This window comes from Typopeltis vanoorti, chromosome 8 (genome assembly GCF_054136105.1).
Source record: "Typopeltis vanoorti isolate ZY-2024b chromosome 8, IOZ_Tvanoo_1.0, whole genome shotgun sequence".
Taxonomy (NCBI): domain Eukaryota; kingdom Metazoa; phylum Arthropoda; class Arachnida; order Uropygi; family Thelyphonidae; genus Typopeltis; species Typopeltis vanoorti.
This window is the reverse complement of record NC_143556.1, coordinates 125,857,424-125,882,177: the sequence shown is the minus strand read 5'-3', so window position 1 is coordinate 125,882,177 and position 24,754 is coordinate 125,857,424. Positions and strand designations below refer to the sequence as shown.

The window sequence follows — 24,754 nt, the reverse complement described above, 5'->3', positions numbered from 1 at the left end:
TAATAAGGTGTGACAACTTTTGGCAACTCTTATATGAAAAAAATATGACTTCTGCATTACTTCAATCTTGGTATCAGATCTGAGTGAGTGATGAGAGTTTGAAAATGGCGGATGAAGTGAATTCTGATTTTGATTATTAATAGAAAATGTGATTTAAGGAATTTTTGACTAGTTAATTTACAAGTAGTAAATAGTTTTGCTACTATAGATAGGCGGTTTGTTTTTCAAAGAGGTCTTTCTTATTCTTATACATCGAAGAGTCAGCTGCACAGGTAAGTCAACTGAATTCACAAGGGCGATACACTAGGCCTGCCGCCATTAGTATTGCCATTGTTTCATTCACTTGATATAGCAACTGTCTATTTATTATTGTGGTAAAAGCAAGACATGTCCTGCCCTACAGAACAAAGCGTAAGTCCAACCATGGATACACCGTACGAAGAACTTAATTTCAAACAACTTCTGGCAATATTCAAAACACATAGGCAATCTACTTCACACCAAATGGCCAGGAAAAGTCGTAATACATCAGATAAAAGAAGTTGACACAGATGACCCTCAACTCTCACAACTTCTCTCCAACATCCCCCAAGACTGCACCAGTGAACTAGCAACAACAGCTGATGACAATCTCCTTACAACAGACCACAGTAATTACAGGAGGTCCGTGCTCATAAAAAATGCAAAACTGCAGCCTCTGAACCACCAAAACAGGATGGAATGGAAGAAGACAGTCGTGTTCCAGACGCCCCTACCTCCACTAGAGAAAGGATACCTCCGATTGTTCTCCACAACAAACATAAATGGATGTTGTTAAGGACAACGATGTCTAATCTACAGATCTCATATAGCCATATGAAGAATGTCTCAGATGTTATTAAAATTCAACCTATGACAGTAATGGATTATAGAAGATTAATAGGTGAATTGAACGCCAGAAGCATTCAGTACCACACCTTTTCACTTGGATCAAAGAAAAACCTCAAAGTGGTGATCAGAGGTATATCTGAGGATGTATCCACAGAAGAAGTGGCTGCAGAACTGCACCAACAGGACTTAAGGTTAGTAGAATGACCAAATGACAAAATCCAATGCCACTGGTACTAGTAGAGATCAGTCCAACTTATAAACACACGAACAACCTGATGTCCATCTGTGGACTGAAAATCACCCTAGAACCATTAAGGTAAATGACTTCAACAGGGCAGTGTCACAGATGTCAGAAGTTTGGCCATGCCCAGAAAATGTGCAAGGCCGAATTTAAATGTTTAAAATGTGGTGACAGCCACCTAATAATACTTGCCAATACATGCACTAAGCCAAAAACCACCCCGGCTAAATGTGCCAACTGTGGCGGTCCACACACTGCCAACTACAGAGGATGCACTCACAATCCTAGAAATAGAAAATCAGAGGTAGAAACATACTCTTCTTCCCTCAGCAGATCTGCATCAAAGATTACTGATTCACAGCCTCTCAAAGATCAATATAAAGGGACAGAAGCCCATCTGACGAAGCCTGAGGTTCTCAAAAGAACAACTTAGCAATCACAGACAAAGACATATGCGGAAGTAGCTCATCCCAAACAGTCATCCTTGGATCAGTCAACACCACATACAAATCTGACAGCTATCATTACCTCTTCTCTGGCAAATATGCTATTAGATTTTAGCAGATTTCTAAAGGATACATAAGCCATTATCTCAGCACTCACTCATGAATAAAAACAAAACAAATCCAAATTCTCTGCAGATCATCGCATGGAATGCGAATGGCCTAAGCGGAAAGATCTTGGAGCACCAAATATTCCATCCACCACTAATCTTGAGATTACAGGCATTGAAAATTCCTACATGTTTGGCGGATAACCTAAAAATCTTGGCAGTTTACAATCCTCTGCAAAAAACATTACTGTTTTCAGATCTGAATGCCGTACTCGACAACAGGGAGCCCGTCATCATGGCCGGTGACTTTAACTCTAAGCATCCTGACTGGAACAGCCGTTCGGTCAATAAAAATGGACAGATACTAGCCAACTCCTCAGAGTCCAATAATGTGGTTGTGGCAGGTCCCACCGAGCCTACCCATCATAATACATACGGCCGGGCTGATATTTTGGACACAGCTATCCTACAAAATGTAAGACTACAGTACAGTACAATGACACTCAATGAATTATCATCCGATCACAATCCCATTCTATTAAAGCTGGGAAACCAAGACAATTTGTTTCCCCCCCACACATTCTTTCATACCCTGGGACAAGCTATCCAAGGTACTTCCAAAATATATCAGTCCCGTGCCGATAATAAAATCAACAGATGAAATTGAAATAGCTGTAAAGGATCTAACTAAACAAATTAACACAGCAGTTGCAGCAGTTACTACTTCCACAACTATCCGCAGACCAAATCACTTGCTAGAAGACATCATGAAGTTGATCAGAGAGAAGAACAGGGTAAGAAAGAGATATCATAACACCCAAGCACCTCAAGATAAATGAATCTTGAATAGATTTAACTCTGCAGTAAGAGATGCCCTCACAGTGAATAGAAGTCAACTTTGGGAGGAAAAATTGACTTCTATCTCTCCTGATAACCACCCCATATGGAATCTAATCAGAAAGATCAAGAACAAAAACAAACCTCTTCTGCCTCTCCAAACAGATGTTGGCCACATCCATACCAATGCAGATAAAGCCGAGGCAATAGCAAGAAATCTAGAGAGCCAATGTAAACCCTCTTACGACCACCTCGACTTCAATCACATATACAAGATTCACCTTCATGTCAGATCTATGCTCAAATCTTCTATCATATACTCTAGTCAAATTGCACCTACATCACCTGCAGAAATATATGACATCATCAAGAAGTTAAAGAACAAAAAGCTCTGGACCTGATGGAATCACCAACACGGTGATAAAACTACTACCCCGCACAGCTATTGTACATCTGACTAACATTATAAACTCCATTCATCTTATGCTACAAACATTTCCCTTCCCACTGGAAGTTAGGATATATAATCCCAATACATAAACCAGGAAAAGACCCGCGATTACCCCAAAGTTATAGACCAATTAGTCTCTTCTGAAATCTAGGCAAAATTGCCGAGAAAGTTATTCTCACTAGACTCCAAGAATTTGTGCACAGGCTAAATATTATTCCTGAGGAGCAGTTTGGGTTCCGCCAATCTCACAGTACCACACAACAGATATATAGATTGGTGGAATATGTTACCACAGGATTTAATTGGCATCAATGCACTGGGGCTGTTTTCCTGGACATAGCCAGTGCATTTAACAAGGTTTGGCATTATGGCTTACTACACAAAATGATATCTTCTGGTACACCATTAGGAATGGTTCAACTGATCAGGTCATACCTCTACAATAGGCGCATGCGAGTTAAGTTGAATGGCGCACTCTCAATACAAAAGTGCATCCTGGCTGGAGTCCCACAAAGATCTCTACTGCACCAACTCTATTTTTCATATATATGTGTAATATCCCACACAACCCACTGTCATCTATTAAGGCATTATATGCAGATGATACTGCGATACTGGCCAGATCTTTAAAAACTGCATCTAGCAATCAAGAAACTGCAGGAAAATCTACTGCAAATTGAACAATATTTCACCAAATGGCGCCTCCAAGTAAATCCTCAAAAGAGCGTAGCAGTTCTATTCGCCAAAAGACCAATGCTTTCTACTGGGACATCCTCCTGTTTAACACAAAAATCCCATGGTTTAACGAGATCAAATATCTTGGGTATTGATGGACAAAAAACTGACTTTCAGCTCCCATGTCAAGACTATCTGTCTAAAGACATCAAAAATCATTACCCAGCTCTATCCTTTAATTAATAGAAACAGTAAATTGAGCATCAGAATCAAGTTACTTATATATAAAATGATGGTTCTTCCTATACTCACCTATGCTTCTCCGGCCTGGAGCCATACTGTTAATACCAATATACTCAAACTACAACGTGTGCAAAATAAATGTCTCAGAATGATCTGCAATGCACTATAGTTTGTACGTACTGTACAACTTCACTGGGACACAAATGTCCCCTATACATTCATGCAGACTACGGCAACTAAGTTCTCAAAAGCATCTATGTACCCTAATAAATTAATTCAACTTGCGTCAAATTACGATGCAACAGATTACTTTAAGCATAAAAGACCAAAAGCTATCTTAAACTGCAACCCCACTGAATAATCCTCAGGCCCACTGAGGGCAAGCAACAGGCTCATAAATCTTTTCCCACTCACAGTCTTCCTCATCAGATAGCAGGGAATATGAAAAGCATCTGCTTTGCCCTTTAGGTCAGAAATGTTAAAAGTTAAAAAATCTTTGTATCACCTCTGGGTCTGGCTCCCACTGAAGAGACCTCTGGGATATCCCCACTGGGATACTAAGGACGTGAAGTCATAAGCTTCTATACATATACAAGTTGCCCTAGTCCAGAAAATATTCAGGCGTAAACTTATTTGCTTACACTTGGATAAAGGATTAAACCAAGTATATAATTTCTTGGTATCTTTAATTTATAGTATAACCAAGTGGAAAAACTTCCAACGAGAGTTTGGGATTGTTGGAGAAACCAATGATTTGGCTGGACTGACCCACTGCAGTAAGAAATGCCCTGGTATAACACTGATGAGCAGACATGACAAGAAAATTATGAATGGAATGTGGGCAGAGCCAAATGAAGAGAAAGCAGTGAAGTCTATGAACATGTGGGTGAATCTGAGAGATGTATGGAATTACATACAAGAATCACAAGAATGACTATATGAATGGATATGGTGTGTGTCAACTACAGATGCTGCTGTTTGAAGGGGAGGGAGAGCAAGTACTGACAGGTGAATAAGAGATTTGAGGAAGCAAGAAGTGTGGAAAAGCAGTAGAGTAAGGTACAAGAGATTCAAATGCTTATGAATGAAGGCACTATGAGATCTCTAATCATACAGAATTCAGCCTTCTGATTAACCTCCTCAATTCAGCCATGATACAACATTTGTACAACTGTATTTAAGATTGTTGGTCAAATAACATCTGTTACAGCTACATTTACACCTTTCAGATTTTTGATAACTCTTTCTTCTTCAAGAGTACTGCTATGTACTCCTGACTGCATTCCTAAGAAATATTTTCTATCAGTGTTTGGTCATATATTGTTTCATTTATTATTCTTTCAAAGTAACTACTTCAGACATTTAGAATATGTCTATCTTCAGCTTTTATATCAACTTTGATGATATCACTGATTATTTTTATGCTATTCTTTCTTCTGTTTCTAAGCTTTTTCAACAGCCTCAGGATATTTTGTCACTTTCTCAATATTCACATTATATATTCTTACCAGTCTTATCCGGAAAAACCCCTAACTCTTGGAAAAAAGCACTGGTCATCCCAATCTATAAAAAAGGAAATAAAGACAATTGCAATAATTATAGGGGAATTAGCCTGCTGAATACAGGATATAAAATATATGCAGGAATATTAAAAGAGAAACTAAGCAGCACTGTAGAAAACAAATTACTAGAAGAACAAAATGGCTTCCGAAAAGGCCGATCCTGCATAGATCCAATTTTTACTTTAAAATTATTAATAGAAAAGAGAAGAGAATTTCAAAAAGAAACACATGTGGCGTTTATTGATTATGAAAAAGCTTTTGACAAAATTAGTCGACAAAAATTGTTTAAAATATTAACCAATTTAAACATACCAAACCAACTTTTACAATCTATTCAAGAAATATATACAGGAAATAAAATAGCAGTTAAATTAGAACACACCTCAGAATGGAAAGATATATCAAGAGGAGTACGACAAGGATATCAATATATATATATAAATGAAATATTAACAATCTGGAAACAGCATAACCCATTTGGTATACAAATAACCCCGCAAATGAAGATAGATACACTACTATTTGCAGATGATCAAATAGTATTAGCTACATCAGAAGATGACTTACAAAGATCATTAAAATCATTAAATGATATCTCAAAGCAATATAATATGACAATATCCAAAGAAAAAACAAAAATAATGGCATTCAAAGGAGAAAATCCAATAAGAAGTAAAATAGTGATAGATAATAAAATACTAGAACAAGTAAACACTTTCAGATACTTGGGATGTGATCTATCATACGAAGAAGAAAAAGACATAGACACTAAAATATCAAACTTTGTCAAAGTAAATGGCATAATAAACAGTATATTTAAGCCATCCCTGGTACAAAAACACACTAGAATCAGACTATATAATGTCTTGTCAAAACCAACTCTACTATACGGAAGCGAAACATGGACCATGAAAAGGAAAGATGAAAAACGAATTCAAACAGCAGAAATGAAGTTCCCCAGAAAAACAGCTGGATATACCAAGTGGGACCACAAAACAAATGAAGAAATCTTACAATCCCTAAAAATCAAACCAATTAATTACTACATAAGACAGTATAAACAAAAATGGCTAGAACATTTAAATCGAATGGACAACAGCAGACTACCAAAAATATTATACAGATACAAAATAAGTGGAAAAAGAAGAATTGGAAGACCAAGAAAGAGATGGCATGAGACCGGAAGGCCATATGGCCTATATTCCATGTTAGGAAGAAGAAGAAGACCAGTCTTATCACTTCTGTTTAGCTAATTTTACACATTGTTTCACTTTTTTTCTCTGGATTCATTTAGTGAATATGATTTATTTGCAGGACCTTAAGTATGCTTTCTTCTTTTCCATGACTGCCTCTTCAACCTCTCTGAATCCAGCATGAAGTTCTGATGTTTCTATCCTTGCAGACAACTTACCTACATGTCTCTCAGCCTAAATCAGTATTTTCTTTAGGGTATGCTAGCAAATCTCCAAAGTTTAGTTTGTTTTCATATTCTTTCATATTTTCTTGAATATTTCTACATTTGAGTCTACAGTTCAACCTCAAAGCTGTGTGACTGATTATTCTTAAAATTTTCTTATATGCTTTTTCTTTTCAAGCTAGTATTAATTTTTATTATGCTCAAAAATAAACAGTGATTACTCCCCTGACCATACTTATTTCTTTTGTTTTCTCTTCATACATCTTTATGTTGGAACTTCATATTAGTAATGACAAATGTATATTCTACTTGAAATCACTCTACTCCAGTAATACAATTATGTTGAACCCCATTGTTCATGGACTGAACCATAAGGCTGCACAGAACATAGTTAAAGAAATTCATCTATAGTATATCTGGTTGTTGCAAATGAACTACTTACTGATATGCCAAGGAAATGAACTAAGTCATTTCCTTGGCATATCAGTAAGTCAGGTTAAATCATCACATACTTTATGGGAGGAGCACATCATAGGCAGAGTTAAGACCAATCCAAGATCAAAGGCAAAATTAACGAAACACTGAATTGTTCTGAGGGAGTAACAGCTATGGTGTAATTAATAATTTCTGAATCTGTTTTATTAACAATAATGATAAATTAATGCATGCAAAAATTATTAATTTCACCAAACTCCCTATGAACAGTTCAGTGTTTCATATAGTTCTGCCTTTGATCTTGGATTACACTTAACTCTGCCTATGATGTATTCCTCCCATAAGGCATGTGATGATTATGACCTGACTTACTGACAATATGCCAAGGAAATTACAATAGTTCATTTGCAAAAACTAAATATACTATGGACCAGTGTTTCTTCTTAAACTGTGTTCTGCGAAGCGCTGTGGTTTGTTCCATGAAAACCAGTAGGGATTTCCCCAAGGTGTAGACACTGAAACTTATATCAGATGTAGTTTATGTAAAAAACTTCAGCGCATAGGGAAAATACTAACTTTCATTAAAATGACTTATTTCTAGAACGGATATGTTAATTTATTATTTGCATATTATGTAGCAAGTTTTCTTGATTGAAATATTTTGCGGGAAATGGTTTATTGTTATAATTCCTTTCTGATAATTTCTTATAAAAATGTCACATAAGGGTTCTGCAAACCAGAAATATTTTTATATAGGATTCTGAAGTCTTAAAATGTTTAAAAAACACTGCTAGAGACAGTAAACAGAAATTTTCTTCAGTTAATTAAATTAAACTTGCCAAGTAATGATATTCGTTTAATCCTTTGTCCAAGTGTAGGCAAAGCATATTTGCATATGACATATCTTCAGGACTAGGCTACTTATATATAGATTTCACATTGCCAATTGCCTTGGCATTCCATAATGCAATGCACACTTCCTTTCAAAAGTGTATATTGCTATGCATTATGAAAAGGGTCACTACCCCGACTAGTTCTGACTTTTATTGAGGTCTGATCAGTGGGAGCCAGGCCTAGAAGATATACCAAGATATATAATGCAGAAACCACATATTTCTCATATACAAGTAATAAAAATGGTATATAACCTTATTATTAACAGCGTTTGCACGTGGAATCTGCGACAAGATTTAATATGGCATATTAAGCTATGGCATATGTATATCACTTCTACTTCAGCCTTCACATTTTCATAAATGCTGATACAGCATGTTAGTTGCAACTTTTTCAGTAGAATTTTATTTACAAAATTCTGTAAAATGTCTTAATGATATTAAAAATCTGAAATGCAATTTGAACTGATTTCAAATTATTATATATACAGACATATGCATCTTTTTTTTTTTTGTTTTAGAAAATTTGTTTTACAACTTTTGTGCTTTCTGTACCCAGTGACTACATTATAAACAGTTGTTACGTGTATTTTCTGCAACACTAAAAATTTGAAAGAGGATGTTAGGACAAATGAGTTTAGTTGGATACTGTGTTTGGCACTACAATAAAACTGCTTCTGCTGTGCATGTAGCAAAGTGTTAGTGGGAGAGAATGTGGTTTTCATTATAGAAGAATACTTCTGTTATCTCTAATTAAACTAACTGCTGCTAAATATACCACACAGACTGTAAATATTTCTGAGCTGCATTCAGTGATACAATAAGTTTTTCTTGCTTCTGCAGTGGCCATCAAATTCCTGACATGCACCCTCAAGGGGTGTACAGGATTGATTGCACTACATGAAAAATTTACATCATTACTAACTTCCTATCTACAATTTTCCTCGTAACAGTTTTATTTAGAAGTACATCATTATCTGCATAAAGCAAAGAGTTGACATTAACATCTCCAATTTTGATATCATGTTTAATACCACTTTCCTTCATGATGTGATCCATATAGATAATGAATAACACAGGGAATAATTTACCTTCTTGTCTCACACCAGATTTAACATTAAACCATCTTCCTGTGCTTCCTTCAATTGTAACTGCTGACTTACAACTCAAATAAAGACTAAGTATTGCTTGATATAATGCCCCATTGACACCACAGAACTGTAGTGTATTGAATACATTCTCTCTTGGCACCTTGCCATATGCCTTTTCCAGATTGACAAAACTTAAATACAGATCTTTGTTATATTCTCATGCTTTCTCAACTATTTGGGGTAAAGTGAAGATCTGATCTTGATAGCCTCTATTTGTCCTGAATACAGCTTGTTCTTCACCCAGCTTTCCTTCCACAATTCTTCTCAACCATTTCTCAAGTATATTTGCATAGATCTTGCCAGGAACACTCAATAGGGAAATATCTCTGTAATTCTCACATTCAGTTTTATTTCCCTTTTTATATATGGGTACTATTAGAGCTCTACTCCAATCATCGGGAATTCGTCCCTCTGTCCAGGCTTTCTGAACTATGCAGTGCAGCCACTGTAAGACTTTCATACCACTATACTTCAGCATTTCTGGTCGAATATCATCTGCTCCTGCTGCCTTTCCACATTTCAAGCCTTTGATGGTTTTTTTCTACTTCAAGTATGGATATGTATTCCTGACTGTATGCCTGTTGAGTGTTTTTCTTTTTTTCTGCAAAAAGTGTATAGTGATCATCAGTGAAGAGAAAAAAATTCTTCAAAAACCAAGCAAAATATGAATAAAACAAACTAATATACATAACAAGAAGCACACAAATTTTACATGGTTTGCTGCTCCATCAACCCACATGAATTCCTGCCATGCCTAGATGAATCACCTGATCACTGGATTAACAACTCCCTCTAGTTATTTACTGAGCCACCAAAATATATAGCCACTGTTCATTATTTGGTTAATTATTTATATTTTGCAAATAATATCTCTTTCACTCTCCTCACAAGTTTTTTCTTTTAATTATGCCATCATTATGTCTAGTTTATAAGATCACATGTAATTTGCTCACTCAGCATCTTTGAGGACACACGTAATATAGACATCTTATAGGGTACATGTATAATACCATAAATGTTAATTATTCATAATTTCAAACAAACATATTAGTGTTTATTTTAGGATATACTCAGTGATATTGCTACACTCTGCAAAAGCATTTGATAAGATTCCACATAGAATTCCATTGCATAAATTGGAGCAAATAGGGATGAATATGAATCAGGTGATTTGGATTATAGGGTGGCTGATGGACAGATATCACAGAGTGCTTAATGGAGCAGCTGAGTCCAGGAGAAGGCAATTAACTAGTGGTGTACCAAAGGACTCAATACTTGGTCCTTTGTTGTTTAATTTGTATATCAATGATATAGAAAATATTCAGTTGTTTACTGATGATGCTAAACTGGGAAGAGCAATGATAAATGAAGGTAATGCACAGATCCTGGAGGAAGAAAGACAGACTAACAGTATGGGCAAAGGTAAATGGATGCCAGTTTAATATGGCAAAGCATAAAGTGATGCACTTTGTGAAGAGATCAGAAGCTGTGTACTATACTGATGGAACTGAACTGCAGGAAACTGATGAGGCCCAGAAACTTAGGTGTGAATGTCGATAAGGAGTTAAAGTTTAGAGGGTAGATTGCAAAGATAACCATATAAGACTACAATAATTGCTGGCCTGGTTGGATGAGTGGGTAGTGTATCCGCTCTCCAGCCAAAAGGCTGTGGGTTAGAATACCTCTGTGGGCATGGATGTTTGCGATTGTCTGTGGAAATACCAGACAGTGTGGTCGGCGGTAGATGACGTTGGTGTAGTTGCGGTCAGTTGGTGATTGAATGGTGGAGACGGATGTGTATAGCAGGTACCCTCTCTCGATGAGTCCTTGGCCTCCCTGGAGGTTCAGAACAAAAAACAGGATATAATAGAAGTATTTAAGGGGTTTCATAGGATTGACAATGAAGACTATATTTTTCAGCACATGGCAAAAAGGTAGATAACAAGGGGTCACCAGTGGAAGTTGTATGAGTGTGGTTAGCAAGGGTGTTAGGACTAGGTTTTTTGCTTGGAGAGCGAAGAATGAGTGGAATGGGTTACAAAGAGGTGGTTGCGGATGCTTTGTCATTGAATGAGTTTAAGGAGAAGTATGATAGGTATTGTGTGAATGATGGATCTCCCACAGTGAGTCTTCTGACTCCATGGAACCTGTATAATAATAATAAGAATGTGTTGCATCTTCTGATACGCAAGCACAAAATTGTCACGAGGCAGTGTTTTCATTACCCCATCAAATGGTTAGGGTGGCAGAGAAAGTCCTGATTGTCCTAATGTGAATGTGTTAAAATACTCTGGATCAGAGATAGTTATAGAAGTTTTTTTCACCTAGTTACAAATTAGAAAATAATTTCTTAGCAAGTTTAAATTAATTTCTAACTGAAAAAAACTTCTATGGTTATTTCTGATCCAGAATATTTTAATAATAAGGTGATACATACACCTTTTCACTACTTGTACATGAGAAATATATGACTTTTGCATTAATTCAACCTTGGTATCTCTTCTGGGTCTGGCACTCACTGATGGTGGAGAGTTGAGCAGTTCTGCTGAGCAGCAGGTTTTTGCTTGTAACTGAGTAGAGCCACCACTGACTTTTCTGTCCTGCAAAGATTCAGGTCAAGAGTGATAAGTTTAGTAGTGACCCTTCAGGGTCACTAGTTGGGCATTAGAATGATCTTGGAAATTATTCAGGGTGTTTGGAGAGGTATCCTTGCACTTCATCAGAACCTCAGTAAATGTCAAAAATGGTCTGGTGATCACCTTCACATAATGCATAGCAATACACATTTCTGAAAGAAACTGTGCTTTGCATTATGGGTTACTAGGGCAACTGATGTGAAGTCATCAGAATGTATATACAAGTAGCCTAGTAATGAAGATATGTCATGCACAAACTTTGTTTGCTTATACTTGGATAAAGGATTAACCACACTGATGTCAATATTGATAAAATACATCACTCCTCATACACTTCGTATCCATTATACATTTCAATGTAATATTGTAAACTGTGATGCTATTACTTGCTATTTATATGCCTGCTTGGTTACTGCGCCTTTGAAATACCGTTATTCTAAATTGCAGTGTGTGCTTTCTCTCTCATAACCTTTCTTGCTTATACTATTGCGTACTATGTTTATCTACCTTTCGCACTACGAGTCTTATGCCTATGGATACTAGAAAATTTATTTTTATTGAGACTGTGGCACTAATATCTTTTAATTGGCATAAAACTCAGTAATACGGCCGGATGATTTCTCTCTCTCTCTCTCTAACACAAATTCCTTCAGTAAAACTTTACACGAACAGTCGTGGTCTATTTGCACTTAACTATATGCTTCGGCTATCTCACTTGGTTTCCCGCCCACAAGTCCGATATTTTTTTTTAGGAACAGTGCACTAAAATAAACAATCAGGCGGCACTCCATAGACATATAATTAAAACACATTTATTTACATTTAAAATAAAGTACATTAAATAAGCAATACGAAGGTTACTCTTCTCTCTCTACCTATCCTTTTGGTATAAAGAAACAAACTTTCCCTTTTCAATATATGCCAGCCTGGTTGGCCAAGTGGTTAGCACATCCGCTCTTCAGTCAAAAGGCTGCGGGTTCGAATCCCACGGTGGGCATGGATGTTTGTGCTTGTTTGTGAAAATACTAGTGGCAGTGGTAGATGCCGTTGGTGTAGATGATGAAAGTAGTAGTAGTTAGTGGATTGAGTGGTGGAGAGTTGTAGAGTAGGTGCCCTCCCTCAATGAGTCTTTGGACTTCCTGGAGGTGTAATATAATAATAATAATATTAAATGACTATATAATGTAATTACTCTGTTACTTCTTTGCTAAAAAAAAAATCAATTGCCGAGACTAATTTAGTCATAAAGAGATCAACTAGCTATGGCAAGTTATCTTACAATTAATATTCCAGTTAACAACAAACCAGAGGACTCGCTTATAGATATTTCTCATTACTATTTCTTATCAGTTCATCTATGACATATCTTCTAGATTACAAAAAGAATGTACATTAAAGGTTGGAACACACTTACGGAGGCTCTTTGTCAAGACACCTTCCAAAGGTCCTCCATCAAAGTCTCTATGGTTCTTCTTTCATCTCAGGCCTTGCTTCAGTGGGCATTTTGTCAGAGTATTAGTGGTTCTTAGACTGCAATTTTCCTGGTAATCAAAAGCTCAGGCAAGAAGTTTCAGCATACAGGCTTGAAGATTGTTCTGCGGCTTTTGGTTTGGTTGACTTCCCAATTTTTTTCCACTGGCGTGGGGTTTGCTGTAAAGTTTTCTCTGGGTCAGTATGCTTCTGATTCTCTGCTGACTGCCTATATTCGGTAACAGCGCTTCGCCTCTCCTGCTTTGGTAACTGGACATCGCCTCTGCTCTCTCGGCAGCTGGATCTCGCCTCCCCTCTGTCAGCAACTGGACCTCGCTTCACCTTCTGTCAGCAACTGCCTCTGGTTCTCTGCCAGAAACTACCCACGATGTTCGGCTCAGTCCTCTTTTATTTTTGCCTTCTCGGGACCTTGCACCAAGGGTTGTAAACCCCGAAGAAATCGGCAGTTCTCCTTGATCTTTTTTCTCCCCCGTGAGCTCTTTTTTTCTTTGTCTTGTTGGGCAGCAGAAACTTCTCTGAAACTAGCAGACCTCTTTGCTACTAGCTTTGAAGGTGTTCATGCGCAGAGCATACAAACAACTTTCTCACACGCTTAATCGTAAACAACTTTCTTGTGCTCTTACACATAATCTTAAATCTTTCTTAATCACACTTAATCGTAAACAACTTTCTTGTGCTCTTACTATTATACAAAGTTTCGATGGCAAAGCATTGCCTTTGTTTTTGACATTCTAGAAACTTTAGTTAAAACGATAAATACAATAAACTTCCATAAGAAGGTTATTTACATTATATATTTAGCAAAAATTACATAGAGACAAACAAGGTTATTTTTGTAACAGTTCTCATGAGACTTGACCTCTGTAAAAATCGATGCAAAGAGCTTTGGTATTTTTAAGCTACATTGAGTTTTACAATATCAGTGGTATTGCAATTTTAATATGCACTTCATCCATGGTAACTTTGACATGTATATATGTCATGGCTGGTTGGGTAGTTAAAGAAGAATATAATTTTTTGGCAAGTTTAATTTCTGATTGGAAAAAACTACAACTTTCTTCAGTCCATTTTTACCTCTATTTAAGAAAGTAGTTTTTTATAAAATTAGTGATGACTTAATAATGAAATATAAGAACTAAATGATGACAATTTATTAACACAAAAAATAATGTCCCTACTTCACTGCAAAGGAATTCACGAATACTGGAACGAAGTACTTTGCGTCCATCTCCTTGTCTTGAATATGGTGTTAATCCTGCACCCTTTAACTGAATTTCCCATCTCTCTTGCTTTTTGTTTATTACTTCTCCTAAATACCTAAACAAAAGTTGGGAATGTTAATTTCCAATTTGTTTTAAAGCTTGCAATTAATGAAAGGACTGCAAACAAAACTTGCTACGAAGTTAAAATAGTTGCTGAAAGATTACTAAGCTGAATTACAAAAAATATGGGGAGGATGAAAAACCATCCCCAAAATTTCTAAAAGAAAAGTGTGAGCAAGGAAGTGAAAAGTAGTTTTTTTACTTAAAGAGTGGCGAGTTTAAGGCAAGTAATGATGAACAGTATTAGATAATGATATATTTCTTACAATGAGTTTTGTGTCATTTTTATATGTTCAACCCACCCACCAAAGGTTGTAAATCTATAGCATCTTTAGTAAAATATTAAGTTTTGCTTCTATTCCTTGCTCTGTAGTAAGGAAAAGTATATCCTAAGGAACAGAATAAATAATATATTATTAGGTATTATTTATGGGGAAATACCCATGTTACTCCTCTTAAAAAACTATTATTATTTATATGACTATTTTAGCCTGTTTTCATTTAGGAGTGTCCCTTATTTTAAATACAATTGGCTTTTTACTCAAGAATTTTTTGGGCATTATAAGTGTATTTTAGAGGTAAATATATACAGACTAATAGAGGAAGAAATTTTACACATACCTTGTTTGGATGTTAGGATGCCTTCGTTCTCCATACTTCTGCTGCTAGGCCGTTAAAGTGGGGGAGGGAGGGAGGAAGGGTAAAAGGAAGGGATTTATGGGAAACAGGGCTGGGGGAGAGCGTTAACGGGGTGCGAGCTGTTTCGATCATGTTATATTCATCGGAACATTTCAGGATAAGTATAGGGCTATGTCATGTCGGCTTGATGTATCTGCCTTAGAAGGACTTTTGTTTTCGCTTATTGGTCAAAGTCGTGACCTAATTTTTATGTTGTGGAGTTTCCAACACTTGGAAATTAGGTAGGATCGGTGGACGTTGATCGAGTTTTCGTCACATTTTATGGCTATTGTTTCCGATATTCTAAGCATTGTTTCGTTGTTTTGTTTGTCTAGTATTATGGCCTTGTCAATTTGTGGGAATGTTTCTGTTTAAGGGCACGAACTGCTATTTCTGTCTTCCCTGTACTCTGTATTTTTTTTTTTTTTGATGTTGCGTTTTTTGCGTTTAAATGCTCTGGAATCGGGATGTTACAGTCACGGAAGCGTTCTTGTAGTCTAGCCCATAAAGACCTGATGGTAGAACCTGTGTAGGTGATATCACAGTCTTTTTGGCAAGGAAATTTGTAGACTACATTGTGGTGTTCTAACATTTCTTTGTGTGTGAGAGATTTAATAAGTTTTAGGAGAGTTGCTAATTTTTGGTTCGTGGTGAATACTAGCTTTTAGTCCGTGTGCTATTAGGTCACTACTCTGACCAATAAGTGAAAACAAAAGTCCTTCTAAGGCAGATACACCAAACTAACATGACATAGTCCTACAGTTATCCCGAAATGTTCTGATGACGATAACACGATCGAAACGGCTCGCACCCTGATAACGCTCTCACCCAGTCCTGTTTCCCATAAATCCCTTCCTTTTCCCAAAGAAGTGCCCTTAAATATAATAAATAAATAAATATATATATATATATATTATTTTTTTTAAAAAAACTGGTTTTCTAATTTAATCATCCACTTGCCTCAAACACCCCCACACACATTTCCTACCCCCCTTTAACAGCAGAGGTATGGAGAACAAAGACATCCTAAACATGTCTGGTCTGGCTTAGTCCCGAAGGTGTGGAAAGAGGGGAAAATAGTTTCACTGCATAAAGGAGGATCCAAGACTACGGTTGCAAATTACCGACCGATCAGCATATCAGGAGTCGTTGTCAAGGTCTTAGAGAAAGTAGTCAAGGGAAAAATACAGGAATGGATTGATGAAAATGAGATACTGTACAGGGGACAGCATGGCTTTGTGAAGGGTAGATCATGCTGCAGTAACTTGCTCAAGTTTTATAACAAGGTGATGGCTGAACTGGATAAGGGAAATGGGTTTACAGTGATACTGCTGGACCTGGCAAAGGTGTTTGACAGGATACCACATGGAATACTAATCTGTAAACTACAACATATGGGAATGGATATAGGGTTGGTGAGGTGGATAGGTGGTTGGTTGATGGAGAGATATCAAAGAGTAGTTTATTCAGGAGTAGAGTCCAAAAGACGGCCTGTGACTAGTGGTGTGCCACAGGGTTCTGTTCTTGGACCACTGCTGTTTAATCTGTTCATTAACGATATAGGGAAGGATCTAAGTGGAACAATTCATTTGTTCGCTGATGATGCAAAGTTGGGTAGTGCAATAGTAAATGCAGAAGATGTCAAAGTCTTGCAGGAAGACTTGGATAGATTGGAGTTCTGGACTAAGGAGAATGGATGTCAATTTAATGTGACAAAATGTAAGGTTATGCATTTTGGGGTGAAAAGATTAGCAGCAGTATACCACATTGGTGGAACTGTACTCCAAGAGATTGATGAAGCCAGGGACTTGGGAGTGTTGGTGGATAGGGAGATGAAGTTTAGGGGGCACACTGCAAAAGTAGCTAAATCAGCTCATCAACTCGCTTGGTTGTTGAAAAATACTTGACGAGCAGAGACAAGCAAGTTATTGTACCTCTGTACCGAGCCTTGATAAGACCTCATCTCGACTACTGTGCCCAGATTTGGTCACCTCGGTTCCTTCTTGATGGGGAGGAGGTGGAGAGGATCCAGAGGCGAGTGACTAAGATGATAACAGGTCTATGGAATGAACCATATGAGAACAGGTTGAAGATTTGTGGGTTGCAGAAACTAGTTGATAGGCGGAGGAGGGGAGATATGATTGAGACATTCAAATTGCTAAAAGGATTCTATAGGATTAATTCAGAGGATATTTTTGAGATCAGGACTGCTGGTGGGAGAACTAGGGGACACCTATGGAAGCTGGGCAAGAGTGTGGTTAGCAGGGGTGTTAGAGCTGGGTTCTTTTCTTTTAGAGTGGTAAATGAGTGGAATAAGCTGCCAGAGTCTGTTGTGGGTGCTATGACGGTGAACGAGTTCAAGGCAAGGTATGATAGATACTGTGAGAATGTAATCGCATAGCTGTGTGGACATGATGTTTAGGGCCTCCCTCGATGAGTCTAAGGACTCCTGGAGTCGCCCGAAATAATAATAATAATAATAAAAAACATCCAAACAAGGTATGTGCAATATTTCTTCTTCTGTCTGCATATATTTACCCCTAAAATACACTTATAATGCCTAAAAATTCTTGAGTAAAAAGCCAATTGTATTTAAAATAAGGGACACTCCTAAATGAAAACAGGCTAAAATAGCCGTATAAATAATATAATATATTATTATTTAACTAGTTAATAAGTTAGCAACTTATTAACTAGTAATTAGTAACTTAACTAGTTAGTATGTTAATAACTTATGGGATAAAAATTATATGAAAAATATAATTTACTCTACAAACCAAGAGAACACATTTGCTACCATTGCCTCTCATCTGAAGTATTTGAATAACATGATGATACCCCATTTTTCATATTTATCCAACAAATCATGATTTCTGCCACTGAATTAGCTTTCATTATCTCCGTGGTCTTCCTCCCACTGATGAGACCTCAAAAAAGGTCAAAACTTATTGGGTAATAACCATTCCTATAATGCATGACAATACACACATCATAAAGAATGCACATATGTATGCACATATAAAGTGCCTCTGTAGTGCAATTGGAAGAATGACGGTACGTTGTGCCCTTCAATTGAAAAAGTATAAGGTCAATTCTCGTCATGATGGGAGGAATCTTTATATGGGCTTTTTCAGTTGAAGGTGAGTTAGCTGATCTCATATGGAGGTGGCAGCATTTTTTCTCCTGGAAACTCAGGTTTTTCATCCTACATACAGACAAATTGGCCCTTCAGAACACACACACAATTTACACACAAAAAAATACTACTGGTGGTGGTGGACAGTAGATGGCATTGATCTAGATGATAATAGTAGAGGTTCAGTGTAGTTGGTGGATGGAGTGGTGGAGATGGAGAGTTGTAGGGTAGATGTCCTCCCTCAAGGTGTCATGAAATAATAATAATAATATATATATATCTATCTGTTAAGAATACAACTTGGACAATAAGGTTAGCACATTATGTCTGTTAACAGCATGTGTGTTCTGGCTAGTTTGCCTATTTTGTAGGATGAAAAACTCCTAAAGGTTTCAACAATGAAATGTGGTAAGCCTTTACCACGTTAATACTGTAAATGGGTTAAGGGTTACATAATTCTACTCTGTAAACCTGATATGGAACATTTTTTAAGCCATTGCTGGTCACCAATAAACAAGACTGTGATTCTGGGCAAATGGAATCTACAATCTGAAGACATTCACAAACATTCATGTCTAAAATGACATTTAAACAACAACCTTCTGGTTGGAGAGAGAAGGGGTGCAATCCACTTGACCAACTAGGCCAAAATGATCAAGTGATGGGATTAGGAATAATTTAAAGTTACCAATATCAGTATATTCTGAGAGATGCAGGAATAATCAAATTAGGAATCAAAGGACCTGAGTAATCAAGAAAGACAGCCAACCAATAATAATAATAATAATGATGATGACAACAATAATAACATAATATGGAAATAATAACAAAATATTGAAAAAATATTACAAATATCGAGCCACACTTCGTCGTAACAGCCTACTAACACATGGTTTGAGGCAAATATTAAATAATAGGAACTTACATGTGGTAGCAGTGCATGATATAATGATATAATATTTCAGCAATAGAAGAATATTGCTGAACTATCGGCAAAACGTTATCTGTTAGTATAGTATACTAGACAAATTATATTCTTGTTTCAATCCTTGACTGAGGTATAAGCAAACAGAACTTTATGCAAGTGAAGTACTTTTAAGCCTAAGCCACTTGTATAAAAAAAAGCTCCCTATATTGGATATAATAAACAGAGAATTCTTATGGAATAAAAAGTTTCGTTTGTTATATGTAGATGATATCAGAGATGATCTCGAAGGACATACTTAGGTTAATGGTTCAGCTCCATGAGTGAGTTAGGAATTCTGTGAAAGGAAGGAAGATTAATGAGTGCTGAGTGTCGCTATTAAGATGTGTGATAATGGGTCAGGTTTTAGAAGTTGTTTGAATTCTTATCAGACTGGTGGTTGGTTACTGTGCATGTTATTAATACCAGAAGCATCAGGAATAAATGGGAGGAATTCTCAGCATTTTTATTTATTTCGTATCCAAACAGAAGTGGTAGAGTAGTAAGTAAGTGGTGCAACATTATTTACAACAAATTAGGATACATTTCAAATGAGAACAGCTTAAATTTGGTAGGTGAATTATACAGGGAATAATAATTAAATATGAAAAAAAAGGAAACTATACATAACTTATATAGAACAAATATGGTCAGACATGCCTCCAGTATCTTGCACAATCAACTGCTCTTTCTGTGCAGTATATAAAGTCCTCTTTTGTGCAAGGTGATGGAAGAAAGGGACAAGAAATCAGCATTAATTTATGAAATTAATAAATGAAAATGAACGAAAAGTTATTCGCATTAACAAGACCTGGTTGAAAGAAGAAGATATCCTCAATGGGATAGAATGGAATGGGTACAAGGCATTAAGGGAAAATTTAGAAGGAAAGGGGAGTATTGCTTTTGATTATAGATGAATAGCAGCCAACTAAAGCAAGATGGAAACTGTGAGGTGTGAGTAATTAAATGGCTCTGCTATAGGCTAGGGTCAAGTGAAGAGGACTTAGACAGGTAAATTAAGTTTGCAGATACAGAAAGGGCTATCATTATGATGATTTTAATTCTCAGGACAGAGACAGGTGGGAAGAGCAAGCAAATAAGAGAAAGGAATGTGAGTTAATAGAACTATTAGGGACAACTTCTTTAGGCTGCACATTATGGAAGGGACTTATGTTTCTAGAATATCAGAATGGATAATAACAAAGCAACTGTTTTGCCTCCAATTGGTGAAGGTGATCACAAAGTTTTGTGCTGTGAAGTGTAAGAGTATTCACTAAGATATGTGGAACTATGAAGTAGGTAGTCATGACCAACTGCACAAGCAGCTTGTAGCTGTCTCATAACATGCGAAACTAGAGGAATTAGCAGTATATGGGAGAAAGAGGCTATAACTGACTATATTCTCTGAGTCAGGAGAATTGAAGGTTGAAGGGGGGGGGAGTTGAAATGAATGACTAAAGCTCTAAAGAATAATTCAGATAAAAAGAAATGTTATGAAACCTTTATCATGGGAAATATGATTATCAGTCACATAAGAAGCACAAAGAGAATGTCAGACAAGTGACGACAGTGGAGAGGAAAATGAAGTTAGATTATAAAAAGAAGCTAGCTGAACAGGTCAAAGGAAATCTGAGGAATTTAGGAATTTCTTTTGCTACATGTGAGTAAAAGGAAGAATGATCATAACAAATATAGTTGGTAGGAAAGTGTCGAACATACTGGAAATAGCTCTGGATCCATGTCAGCAAACTGACATGATTCAAATGAAATGACAGAAGTGGAAGATGTATAGGTGTTAAAAATATTGCAAGATCACGATGACAATATAGCAATGAGTTTGAATGAGATATCAGCATGCATGTCCAAGGAGTGCATTGAAGAATTAACAATGCCACTAAACTTGTTTGGGTTCAACACAATTCCTAATGGGTGGAAGGAGAGCAAGATAATTCCACTATATAACGAAGGAGCTAGAATTAATGCATCTAATCATAGTCCCTGTATTTTGGAATAATTATTGAGGTATTAGAGAAGATAGTAAGGAATCAAATCCACAAGTGGGTACATAACACCTTGAACTTTTATAGAAGATAGAATGGCTTTGTTTTACTAATGTACTTACATTTTACAATAGAGTTGGATAAGGGAAATGAATGGAATGGGTATTTGGTATTCAGGGAACAGAGGCAGAATTAGAAGAGAAGGGGAGTGTTGCTTTTGATTACAGATGAATAGCAGCCAACATGGAGACTGTGAGGTGATTCTTTTAGTTTTGTAAAAGCATTTGACAGAAATCCACACAGGAAGTTATTATACAAATTCAGAGGGATAGGTGTGCAAAACAGGTTTTCACATGCACTGGATGGAGTGTTGTTATCTGACATGTATCGAAGAGTGATGTATGGAAGTGCTATAACTAAGAGAATGCAGGTGATGACCACCAAGGTACCTCAATGTTGGGTTCTGTGACTGGATCACTCCTGTTTTCAATGACACTAGGAGGAAGAAGGGAAAGATTAAATTATATGTAGACAATGCTAAGTTGGGTTAGGAGAAAACAGGCATTTTTAAATACAGAATCCTTGCAGGCTGACTTGAGATTTATTCTAGGCAAATATTTATGTGTGTCAATTTAATGTTGCTAAGTGCAACAATATGCATTTTGAGTTAAGACATTGCAGAATGAGTATTATATTAATGGGAATTTGCTGCAAAGTGGTATCAATACAGGTAGAAACTTGAAGGTAAATGTGGCCAGTGAGTTCAAGTTTAGTGACCATACTACCAAGTGTGGTTAAGACATCACATCAAATAACTACAAGGTTAAAAACATTAACTTGTAATGATGAGGAAATTATTCTCTCATTTTACAAGCACTTGAAAAGTCCATATCTAGACTACTGTAGCCACCTGGGTTGGTTCTGTAGTGATGAGGAAACAGTAGAACAGGTCAAGGACTGCATTCATGCCTTGTGAGGCTTTGTATTTGAATGCAGACTGAAGAAGTGTGTCTTCAAAGGTTGAAACATAGATAGAGAGCAGATATGATAAACATACAAGTTATTTTATAAAAGGTTTTCCTACAGTATAGATATTGGGTAAATTTTGCAGCTTATGACAGAAGAATTCTGAGATCATCCCTGAACACGGAGTAAAGGTGTGGTCAGGAAGAATATGAGTTCCAGGTTCTTTTCATGGCATACAGTGAGTGAATATCCTGCCAGTGGACATTGCAAATGCATAACTAGGGAATGCTTTAAGGAGAGATTGATAGGTATCAAGGAATTACACTTTCCATAGCTCTCCTTCAATGCGTCCCATAATCTCTGAAGGTGCCTACATAAAATAATAAAAACATGAATGATTGTGTGATTAGTCATGCAAAGGGATTATACTTTTTTCCTGCAACTAATTTCTCAACGCATGATTACCAGTTACCAATCTGCCAAAAGATACGACTTACATTGCTGCCCCATCTCCAAGTTGTCCTGCAAAATATCCAAATTGATGTCCACAGTAACAATGCGCTGCAATTTCAGATCCTGGTAAATGTTTATTTCCTGAAAAATATTCTATAAAATCGTCCCTTTCTGCTTCATTCTTATTCAAATCTATCAAATCCAGTGCAGCGTTCGAAAAAGCAACGAGCACGGGTCGCTCCACTGGTGTTGGTACAACTCTGGAAAAACATGCTCCTGATACAGTCCTAGTATAATTTTCTTGGATGGAATCTAGTGGTAATCTCTGTAAAGCTAAATTATCAAATTTCAAAGTTTCAAGCGTTGCCATAGCTGAAATCTTGTTACTCGTGCAGGCTTCTCCATGCAGTGTTGAACTCAAAACAAAGATGTGAAAACAATTTCTTGATTTTGAATACAAGAAAAGTTTTCCAGTACTACGGAAACAAATAGCACATTTATTTCTAATAAATTTCTGTAAAAAGTTACTTAACATGAATTTTTCAACAAAATCTATTTTTATTCATAGTCTTATCGGTAACCTATACGAATGGATGCGTACGCACAGACTAAATCGTAAACTATACACCATATTACTGAACACAAGTTAACATTTAATAGATTTCGTCACTTATTTTGAACATTTAGTGCAGACACCCACATACTTTACTATCCCACCTAGCGGAATTCGTGATACACTGCTGATTTTTTTTTTTTGAAAGAAAACAAAAATATGATAAAATAAAATAATGATCAAGAAAAGGAAGGAGCAGCGGCAGCATTCAATACCAAACATAAACTTCCAGATCAGAAGGCAGTTTCAAGTAGAGTTATGTGGGTAAACTCCAAGATGGGGAAATCGACAATGAAATATATTTGTTCTTATGATCCCACAGAAGGTTCTTCCTTAGAAAAACCTTCTATGGGATGATAGGAAGAAAGAATTCGCAGAAGTTTTTGAGTCATTAGAACAGGCATTTGGAGTTGTCTGCAAGTATAGAAAAATAAAAACACCATGGTGGACCCAAGGAATTAAAGAAGCAGTCCAGGTAAAGAAGACAGCATACCAAAAGTTCATAGTAAATAAGACCGGCAGATGCCCTAAAAGAATACAGATAAAAATATAAGAGTTAAGCTATGTGTAAAAGTAGCTAAACAAATGCCATGGGATGACTTTAGTAAAAAAGTGGAAAATAAATATCAGCAAGGCGACAAAATGTTCTGGAGGCTATTGAAGAAGCTTAGAAATGGAGGAAACAGTTCTGTAAAAAGAATCAAAGATGATAATAGCAACGTGAAACCTGAAGATATCGATATCCTGGATGTCTGAAGTAGACATCTAGGATGTCTATGAAAGACTATTAAACGAACTAAATAGCGGCGGAAGCGTACTAGAAAATATCCAAGAGGAATGCAAAGAGGTTTACATATCAATGCCTGAGGTATATATATATATATATATATATATATATATGTATATATATCTATATATATATTTTTTTTTTCAAAAAATTGAAATATAGAATGACAGCTGGAGTAGATAATATTCGACAGAAATGCAAAGTATGGAGGTATAAAAGTTTTGTAGTGGCTACACTGCGTAATTCAGTAGGTCGAATCCTCGATGACTGGGGAGAGCTCTCATAATACTTATCTATTAAAAAGGGAATAAAGCTGAATGTGAGAATTAAAGAAAAATTTATCTACTAAGTGTTCTAGGTAAAATTTATGGAAGTATTAT

General features: G+C 36.4%; 1 protein-coding gene across 2 annotated transcripts in view; it reads right to left on the bottom strand.

Annotated features, from left to right (window-relative positions):
* Positions 1–23,664, bottom strand: part of LOC150104335 (protein adenylyltransferase SelO, mitochondrial-like) — a 205,194-nt gene extending 181,530 nt beyond the window's left edge. For both annotated transcript variants that reach the window (XM_090396300.1, XM_090396299.1), the window contains exons 1-2: positions 23,019–23,664; positions 14,634–14,772 (exon numbers count right to left, since the gene is read on the bottom strand). In XM_090396300.1, coding sequence (XP_090252426.1) covers positions 14,634–14,772; positions 23,019–23,509 — 630 coding nt within the window. In that variant the 5' untranslated portion in view covers positions 23,510–23,664. The remainder of the gene's footprint in view (positions 1–14,633; positions 14,773–23,018) is intronic.
* Between the last annotated feature and the right edge of the window lie 1,090 nt (positions 23,665–24,754).